Source organism: Mustela nigripes, chromosome 10 (assembly GCF_022355385.1).
Source record: "Mustela nigripes isolate SB6536 chromosome 10, MUSNIG.SB6536, whole genome shotgun sequence".
Taxonomy (NCBI): domain Eukaryota; kingdom Metazoa; phylum Chordata; class Mammalia; order Carnivora; family Mustelidae; genus Mustela; species Mustela nigripes.
This window is the reverse complement of record NC_081566.1, coordinates 66,879,565-66,889,900: the sequence shown is the minus strand read 5'-3', so window position 1 is coordinate 66,889,900 and position 10,336 is coordinate 66,879,565. Positions and strand designations below refer to the sequence as shown.

Sequence of the window (10,336 nt, the reverse complement as noted above, 5' to 3'; positions counted from 1 at the left end):
GCCTTCGGCTCAGGTCATGATCTCAGGGTCCTGGGATCGAGGCCCGCATCGGGCTCTCTGCTCGGCAGGGAGCCTGCTTCCCTCTCTCTCTTTGCCTGCCTCTCTGTCTACTTGTGATCTCTCTCTGTCAAATAAATAAATAAAAATCTTTAAAAAAATAAAAAAATAAAAAAAAAAAAATTGACCAAAAAAGGGTGCGTCCACATATAATAGGATTCCATTTATATGAAACATATGGAAGAGGCAAATCCATAGAGACAGATAGTGGTTAAAGGGACTGGTGTGGGGGGATGGGGAGTGACTGCTACTGGGTGTGCATTTCTTTTTGGGGAAATGAAAGTATTCTGGAGTTGGACCAGTTGGAGTTCGCTGCAAAACACTTATTTGTATGCTATTTGTTTATAAAGATTATATTTATTTATTTGTGAGAGAGCGAGGGAGAGAGAGAGTGACAGTGTGTGCAGAGGGAAAGAGAGAAGCAGGGTCCCAGATGCCGGGCTCGATCCCAGGACCCTGGGATCATGACCTGAGCTGAAGGCAGATGCTTAACTGACTGAGCCACCCAGGCACCCCTTACTTGTACACTTTTAAAAGGGTGAATTTTACAGTATATAAGTTGTACTTAATTATTTTTATAAAAGAAATAAATTCTAAAGTATGGGGAAGTATGTCTGTAAATTACTCCTAAGTGGCTCCAAGAAAAAAATTTCTTACAAATTTTCTATTTTTTTTAAAGATTTTATTTATCTATTTGAGAGAGAGAGAGCACATAAGCTAGGGGGAGGGGCAGAGGGAGAGGAAGTCAGAGAGTTCCAAACAGACTCCTCACCGAGCACGGCGCCTGATGCGGGGCTCAATCCCAGGACCCTGAGATCAGACCTGAGCCAAAACCAAGAGTCAGACGCTCAACCAACTGAGCCACCCAGGGGCACCCTTTTCTTACAAATTTTCTATAAATTATTTCAATTGAAAAAAGTGACACTGAATGACAAATACATGGATAACTTTTATTCTGCTCCATCTACGTGGGGTTTTTTTTAAAGATTTTATTTATTTATTTGACAGAGAGACAGAGACAGAGAACACAAGCAGGGGGAGTGGGAGAGGGAGAAGGGGGTTTCCTGCTGAGCAGAGAGGCTGATGCAGGGCTCGATCCCAAGACCCTGGGGTCATGACCTGAGTGGAAGGTGTAGATGCTTCATGACTGAGCCACCCAGGTGCTCCCTAAATGCTTTTTTAAAAAGCAAATCATTTATACGGTACCTGCATGGTGCAGTCCTTTGAGTGTCAGACTCTCGGTTTTGGCTCAGGTCTGATCTCAGGGTTGTGGGATGGTGCCGGGGTCCACGCACAGCTCTGAGTCCACTTGGGTTTCTCTCTCCCTCCCCCTCTGCCTCTCCCCCCATGCTCTCTCTCTCTCTGAACTAAACACATCTTTTTTTTTAAAGATTTTATTTATTTACATGAGAGAGAAAGTGAGCATGAGAGGGGAGAGGGTCAGAGAGAGAAGCAGACTCCCTGCTGAGCAGGGAGCCTGATGCGGGACTCGATCCTGGGACTCCAGGTTCATGACCTGAGCTGAAGGCAGTCTCTTAACCAACTGAGCCACTCAGGTGCCCTAAACACATCTTTTTAAAAAGAGCACATCGGGGCACCTGGGTGGCTCAGTGGGTTAAGCCTTTGCCTTCAGCTCAGGTCATGATCTCAGGGTCCCAGGATCAAGCCCCGCCTCGGGCTCTCTGCTCAGTGGGGAGCCTGCTCCCCCCCCCCCCCCCTCTGCCTGCCTCTCAGCCTACTTGTGATCTCTCTCTCTCTCTCAAATAAATAAACAAAATCTTTTTTAAAAAGTAAAAAATTTAAAAAAGAGTACATCACTTATAAACTTCAAATAATATTTCCTGTGGAATTTAGTTCTGAAAAAAAAAAAGAGTTCCTAACCTGTAGCATCTCATATTCTTCTTTTATAGTAAAAAGAATAGTATAAAATCAATAACATGTGCTTTGGAGTTAAACAGGATATGCTATTTTCTAGCTTTATGCCTTTGGAGAAATTACTCAATCTCTAGGAGTCTCAAGACTCTCCCATCTGTAAAATAGGAACAATTGATCGTTCTGTTCTGCATAGGCTAAGAAAGGACTTCGATTCTCCTATGGTTGTAATTAAAGTCGATCTCATTTAGTATACAGTCTGTTGTTCTAGTTTTTAGGTTAGAAAACTCATTTATTCCTCAATCCCTACTAGTTACATTATTGCTTATCATTACTCTTCATGGTAGAGAAGAGATAAATTCTATTAATTACCAATAATGACAATAAAAGATCCGGTAGGGAAAGATACTACCCAAACTATCTGGAAGTTTAGAGACATCTTCATTGTTTAGTGCCACAATTACAAGCTATGTCCCTATGTACAGTAAGCAAACTAAGTGTCACTAAGTGTAGCCAATTCTAACTAGTTTAATTAACTCTTTACAGACACTGTCAGAAAAAGAATAACAAATATTTCCTTCACTTTAATAAGACAAAAGCTTTACTTTCTCTAAGTAAAGGCATGGAAGGCAAAAGTATCAAGTTAGGCGGAAACACACCAACTCACCAACTGTTTGTTGTGCTGTGGCAGAGGGCATGGCTGGGCACCAGCTGGCACTTTGTAGACTGGGGTCACGGACATGCTGGCAGGGTGGGCACATATGAAGTGCACCTGCACGGCCTCCACAGCTGGACTGGGGTTCAGCACACCTGGGTGATTTCCAATTCGGAATGTCAGAGCCTTTAAAGAAACAGCAGAGCAAGAGGCAACTGTGGGTAGATAATTGATGGCAGTTGTCCCAATCTACAGGTGTCAGAATTATTCAGACTGCGGTACCGGATCCCTTTGGACACAGTAATCATCATGAATCATGTGGCTAAGAGAAACAAGGGTATTATGGGGGTTTATAAACAAAGAGAATATTAAAAAATCTAATTCTGAGGGGCACCTGGCTGGGTCAATTGTAAATTGTCTGCCTTCGGCACAGGTCATGGTCCCAGGGTCCTGGGATCAGCCCGCATCGGGCTTCCTGCTCGGCGGAAAGCCTGCTTCTCCCTCTCCCACGCCCCCTGCTTGTGTTCCCTCTCTCACTGTTTCTCTGTCCAATAAATAAATAAAATCTTTTTAAAATTTCAGTTCTGGCCAATTACTTCAGCCTTTTTCTCCACCAAACCTTGTTATCAGTTGATAAAAAGTGGAAAAACTATTTTGTGTTTCAACATTTCTCTGCTGGAAGCACCAAATGGACAGAATGTGGAGACAAAGGCAAGAGGGCTCGGCCGGGGAGGACTCTGCTCTGACACGGCTGGCCTCCAGCCGCATACACAGCAAAGTTCACAAGAGATGTTAGAAAGAAGCTCAATTCTTTTTAAGTTAAAATTATACATCGATTTTTTGTGGGCTGGTTACAGAGTCATACACTGAATTCTCAACCCTAGTGAAACTGCAAACCTGTGTTACTGGTTTGGCAGAAGCGGGCACAGCTGTGTGTGCATCCATCACTGCTTCTAAAATAATAAAACTAATTCAACTGATAAAGGGCAACACACTTACTATCTTATCTGCACAGATCTAATCAAAAACCAGAATTTTCCTGTTTTAACTAACTAGAATTTAAACAAAAATTTGGAAGAAAAAAAAGAATTTTCCTACCCAGTCTCTAAATGAAATCTATTAGAATCTGAAAAGGAATGGCTAGAAGCAAAAAAGACTCGAGGTCTTACTGCTAAAAGCAATGTTAGAAAAAGACTTTTTTCCTACTTACTTGTTCCCCCAAATCCAGGCACAAGACCCGGTAGATGTACTGGTTCTGTTTTCTCTTAGCTGGCAGCCGGACTTGTGTTAATTCAATTTTCTCTGTTTTCTCCATGCTCAACTCCAGAAAGAATCGGGAGGGCTCCAAGATCCATGGACGGGGCCCCCCTTCAAACACCATTTCCTTCACAGACTGCCACGTCACCAAAGCCACCTCTACAGGGTTTACAGCCTGATGACATTCAAAGAAACCCTTGATTGGTCATGGAACTCAACAGTCTGTAAAGTGAAAACTAGTTGATTGCTGACAATGACATTAGAATGAACTCCCAAATCAGGAGACATGTACACGATGCCTCTCACTTGATGCTTCTCAACCTCTGTATTCAATCAGACCCTACCTATTGTTCAGGCCTGACTTGTGTGTCACCTCACCCATTAATATCAAAACATTCCAGACCACAACCATTTCCACATCCTCAGAATTCTTACAATACTCATCTCTACTATTCATTTGTACACTAGTTCATCTCCTAATGCTGTTTGAATATGTACAATGTTTCACATTTGAGTGTAATAATACTTCTTATGCTTTCTAGTTATATAAAATTATTCAGAGAAGAAAGCATCTTCTACCTAACTTTTACGAGAATGTCTGGGGCACCTGGGTGGCTCAGACGGTTGGGCATCTGCCTTTGACTCGGGCCATGATCCTGGGGTCCTAGAATCGAGCCCCACATCGGGCTCCTGGCACAGTGGAGAGTCTGCTTCTCCCTCACCCTACAGCTGCCTGCTTGTGTTCTCTCTCCCTCTCCCTCTCAAGTAAATAAATAAAATCTTCAAAAAATGCATATAAAAATAAAAAACAACAAAAAAAGGAGAATGTCTCTTCCTTAACGGATTTAGTACAATGTTGGGCACATAAAAGGTACAAGTAGCTGTATAAACATTTTAAATGGATATTTTAGGGGCGCCTGGGTGGCTCAGTGGGTTAAGGCCTCTGCCTTCGGCTCAGGTCATGATCTCAGGGTCCTGGAATCGAGCCCCGCATAGGGCTCTCTGCTTAGCAGGGAGCCTGCTTCCTCCTCTCTCTCTCTCTCTGCCTGCCTCTCTGCCTACTTGTGATCTCTGTCAAATAAATAAATAAATTTTTTTAAAAAAATGGATATTTTACTTTTTAAAATCTGAGTATAGCTGACACACAATGTTATATTAGTGTCACATGTACAACAGAGACTCAACATCTCGTTATGCTGTGCTCAGAAGTAGAGCTACCATCTGTTCCTATACCACACTAGTATAGTACCACCATGTTCCCTACACAGTGACTTTTATTCCCATGACTTATTCACTCCATAACTAGAAGACTGTATCTCCCACTCCTTTTCACCCATTTTGTCTATCCACCTGCACCAATCTGGCAACCATCAGTTTGTTCTCTGTATTGATAGGACTGATTGTGCTTTTTTAAAATTTATTTATTTGTTTTGTTTTTTAGATACCACATATGAGTGAAATTGTACAGAATCATTTGTCTTTCTCAGTCTGACTTATTTCACTTCTCATAATACCCTCTAGGTCTATCTATGTTGGTACAATGGTATGAGCTCTTTTTTGTGGCTGTGTAATATTCCTCTGTGTTTGTACGTACATATGCATCGCATCTTCCTTATCCATTCATCTTCTGATGGACAGCTTGGTTGCTTCCATATCTTGGCTATTGTAAATAAGTTCCAACAAACACAAGGGCGCGTACATCTTCTTAGTGTCTTCATTTTCTTTGGCTAAATACCCAGTAGTGGAATTACTGGATCATAAGATAGTTCTATTTTTAGTTTTATGAGGACCTTCAATACTGTCTTCCAGTGTGGCTGCACCAATTTATATTCCCATCAACAGTGCATGAGGGTCCCTTTTTCTCCACCTTCTCTCTAAGACTTGCTGTTTCTTCTCTTTTTTAATGCAACCGTTCTGACAGGTGTGAGGTGATGTCTCACTGTGGTTTTCATTTGCATTTCCCTGATGCTGAGTGATCTTGAACATCTTTTTGTGTGTCTGTTGGCCATTTGTATGTTTTCTTTGGAAAAATGTCTCTTCAGGTTCTCTGTCCATTTTTTAAAAACTTAAGTTTTTTTTAGTGTTGAGGTGTGTAAGTGCTTTATATATTTTGGACATTAACCCCTCAACAGATACATCATTTGCAAATATCTTCTCCCATTCCATAGATTACCTTTGCTTTTGTGGTAGTTTCCCTCCCGGTACAGAAGGTCTTTATTTTGATGTAGTCCAATAGTTTGCTTTTGCTTTTGTTCACCTTGCTCAGGAGACATCTAGAAAAATGTTCGAATGGCTGATGTCAGAGAAACTACTGCCTATGCTCTTTCTATGATTTTTATGGTTTAAGGTCTCCCATGTAGGTCTTTAATCCATTTTGTGTATATTTCTGTATATGGTGTTAGACAGTGGTCCAGTTTTGTTCTTTGCAGGCGACTATCCAGACTTCCCAGCACCATCTATTAAAGAGACTGTCCTTTCCCCCCTGGATATTCTTGCTTCCTTCATTGAAGATTGATTAACCGTATAATCACGGGTTTATTTTTGGGATCTCCAGTCTGTTCCATTTATTGATGTGTCCATTTTTATGTCAGTACCATACTGTTTTGATTACTACAGCTTTGTAGCGTATCTTTTTTTTAAGATTTTATTTATTTGACAGCTAGAGCTCACAATTAGGCAGAGAGCAGGCAGAAAGAGAGGGGAGGAAGCAGGCTCCCTGCTGACCAGAGATCATGACCGATGCAGGGCTCGATCCCAAGACCCTGGGATCATGACCTGAGCTGAAAGCAGAGGCTTTAACCCACTGAGCCACCCAGGCGCCCCATAGCATATCTTGAAATGTGGGATTGTGATACACCCAAGCTTTGTTCTTCTCTTTGAGGATGACTTTGGCTATTTGGGGTCTTTTGTGGTCCCATACAAATTTTAGTATTATTTGTTCTGGTTTTGTGAAAAACGCTGTTGGCATCTTGGTATGGATTGTGTTGAATCTATAGATTGCTTTGGCTAATATGAGCATTTTAACAATATTAATTTTTCTAATCCATCAGCATGGAGTATCTCTCCATTTGTTTGTGTCATCTTTAATTTCTTTCATCAGTGTTTTATGGTTTTCAGAGTACAGGTATTTTACCTCCTTGGTTAAATTTATTCCTAGGTATTTTATTCTTTCTGGTGTAATTGTAAATGGTGTTATTTTCTTAATTTCTCTTTCTGCTACCTCATTATTAGTGTATAGAAATATCACCAATTTCTGGGTATTAATTTTGTATCCTGCAACCTTACTAATTCATTTATTACTTCTAGTATTTTTGGGGGTGTCTTTAGGATTTCCTACGTGTAGTATCAGGTCATCTGCAAAAAGTGACAGTTTAACTTTTATACCAATACGGAAGCCTCTTGTTTCTTTTTCTTGTCTGATTGCTATAGCTAGGACTTCTAATACTATGTTGAATGAAAGTAGTAAGAGTGGCATCCTTGTCTTTCTCAGATCTTAGAGGAAAAGCTCTCAGTTTTTCACGATTGAGTATGAGATTAGCTGTAGCTTTATCATATATGGCCCTTATTATGTTGATTGATTTGTGAATACTGAACGATCCTTGCTTTCCTGGAATAATCTCACTTGAATGTGGTGAATGATTCTTTCAATATACTGTTGTGTGTGGTGTGCTAATATTTCACTGGAGACCTGCAGTTATGCTCATCAGTAATATTGACCTTAGTCTTCTTTCTTCACGGTGTCTTAGTCTAGTTTTGGTATCAGATAATGCTGGCCTTATAGGATATATTTGGAAGCTTTCCTTCCTTTTCTATTTTTGGGGGATAGTTTGAGGAGAAGAGCTATTAACTCTTCTTTATATGTTTGGTAGAATTCACCTCTGAATCCATCTGGCCCTGGACTTTTGTTTGCTGGCAATTTTTTGATTACAATGCAATTTCATTAAGAGCAATCACTCTGTTCAGATTTTCTATTTCTTCCTGATTCAGTTCTAGAAGATTGTATGTCTCCTTATTTAAACAAACAAACAAACAAACAAACCAAAAAAAAAAAAAAAAGGTTCATTTATTTTAGAAAGAAGGGGGTGGGGGTGAGGTAGAGAGAAAATCTCAAGCAGACTCCCCACTGAACTCAGAGCCTGACATGAGGTTTAATCTCACAACCCTGAGATCATGACCTGAGCCAAAATCAAGAGTCAGACAATTAACTGACTGAGCTACCCAGGTGCCCCAGGAAGATTGCATGTTTCTAAGAATTTATCCATTAAATGGTATTTTATTAAGTTAGCAAAGAACTTTTGTCCAAAAAATATAAAATAATATAGGGTGCCTGGATGGCTCAGTGGGTTAAGCCTCTGCCTTCAGCTCAGGTCATGATCCCAGGATTCTGGGGTTGAGTACCGCATCGGGCTCTCTGCTCAGCGGGGAGCCTGCTTCCCTTCCTCTTTCTGCCTGCCTCTCTGCCTACTTGTGATCTCTGTCTGTCAAATAAATAAATAAAATCTTTAAAAAAAAATAAAATAATACATCTATATACTTCACTCCATTTCTCAAAGAACTCCCACCTAGGAGGTAGAGTCAAGACTGGAATTATTCACTCCAGTACACAGAGAACTTGGATCCTATTATAGATGAGCAAACTTGTCTTCAGAAAATAAAGTATTATAAAAGTATAGGTTATTTTCATGTGGCACACGGTGTCTATCTACAACAGTGACTAAGTTGTAAAATGAAGTATAGAGTTAAGCAATCATTAAAAATATAAACAAATCATGCCAGTATTTCTTTCCTGAACTAGTCAATCATATTTATTATTGAATGCTATTAAAATTAAACATTCCGGGGCGCCTGGGTCGCTCAGTGGGTTAAAGCCTCTGCCTTCAGCTCAGGTCATGATCTCAGGGTCCTGGGATCGAGCCCCGCATCAGGCTCTCTGCTCAGCAGGGAGCCTGCTTCCTCCTCTCTCTCTGCCTGCTTCTCTGCCTACTTGTGATCTCTCTCTATGTCAAATAAAATCTTTTAAAAAAATTAAACATTCCTATGTCTAATGGCAGTATTCTCTTAAATAATGTACGTATAATTCAATTCAACAACTATTCACTGATGGCCCATTGGGGATATAGTAATAAAAAGTCAAATAAGATCTTGTGTCACAGTGGAGCTCATGGTTTGGGAAAGACAGATTTGAAGTAGATAAAGAGCATGATGGGCATCACCAAAAGGCATAGTACACTGTGCCATACAAGCCTCTAGTAGAAGAAACAGAATTAGAAGTTTCACAGAAGGCCTCCCTGAGAAAGCAAGACAGAGATTATTCCCTTTCCCTAGATACATAGTCCAAAATTAACCAGATCAACTGAATTGGACTGATATGTAAAAGGACAAATTGAGAGCTATACCACGTAATGAAACACGATATTGATAAGAAAGATGGAAAACACATATTCTTTTAAGCAGGTAAAGGGAAAAATATACGACCAAAGCACTACAAAGAAAAGGAAAATCATCATTTTACTTCCTTTCCTTTAGGGGCGGTTTTTGTCCAGGGGAAATATGATCTGTTGACACACAATACAAAATAATGTTTGGAATAATCATAAAATAAAAAACCCAATAAAACAACAAGGAGGGCGCCTGGGTGGCTCAGTGGGTTAAGCCGCTGCCTTCGGCTCAGGTCATGATCTCAGGGTCCTGGGATCGAGTTCCGCATCGGGCTCTCTGCTCAGCGGGGAGCCTGTTTCCTCCTCTCTCTCTGCCTGCCTCTCTGCCTACTTGTGATCTCTCTCTGTCAAATAAATAAATAAAATCTTTAAAAAATAAATAAATAAAATAAAACAACAAGGAGCCACAGCCAAGTACTTTCACTTAATTAGGCAACTAAGATCATTCATCCACTGAGAACAAATGAAATGTGCTTGAATGGTATGTTTAATACTTCTGCTACATAATGTGTAATAAGGCCAACTTAAAATGCAAATTTTAAAATTAACTTACCTTGCTTCTTTCGTTAGTGTTAATTTTTCCCCCTATGGGTGCCTCCTTATCCCAAGAAACACTGACTCAGGATTTATCAGTATCTATTAGCAAGAACTTGTAGACATCAGTTTTAGCTCCTGGAGGATTCAAATATGAAAGCAAACAAAAGGCTCTACTTTTGTTTTGAAACGCCATCTGTCATAGTGTCCCAGTTATCATGGACCGATCTGTAGGGCCCTAAATAATGATAGTTATGCTGAAAATTCTTAAGTATGAAGGTTAAAAATAACTAATGTCCCTCTCTGAATAAAGTTTTCTTTCAGAGTTCTTCAAAAGAGGCCATACTAATACTCAATATCTTATTCAGGGTTGTGTTTACAGGAATATACACACAGGTAAAAATTCAAATAGTACCTTAGGATTAGTGTGCTTTACATACTTTACTATCCATATTTTATATTTCAAGAAAAAAGAAGAAATCCAGGGGAATATCTAAACTCGCTGATACAGCTTAAAGATATT

General features: G+C 40.1%; 1 protein-coding gene across 2 annotated transcripts in view; it reads right to left on the bottom strand.

Annotated features, from left to right (window-relative positions):
- The window catches only part of NUP210L (nucleoporin 210 like), an 84,826-nt gene that overhangs the window by 44,423 nt on the left and 30,067 nt on the right, over positions 1-10,336 (bottom strand). For both annotated transcript variants that reach the window (XM_059413877.1, XM_059413879.1), the window contains exons 15-16: positions 3,795-4,016; positions 2,597-2,770 (exon numbers count right to left, since the gene is read on the bottom strand). In XM_059413877.1, the coding sequence (XP_059269860.1) occupies positions 2,597-2,770; positions 3,795-4,016 (396 nt within the window). The remainder of the gene's footprint in view (positions 1-2,596; positions 2,771-3,794; positions 4,017-10,336) is intronic.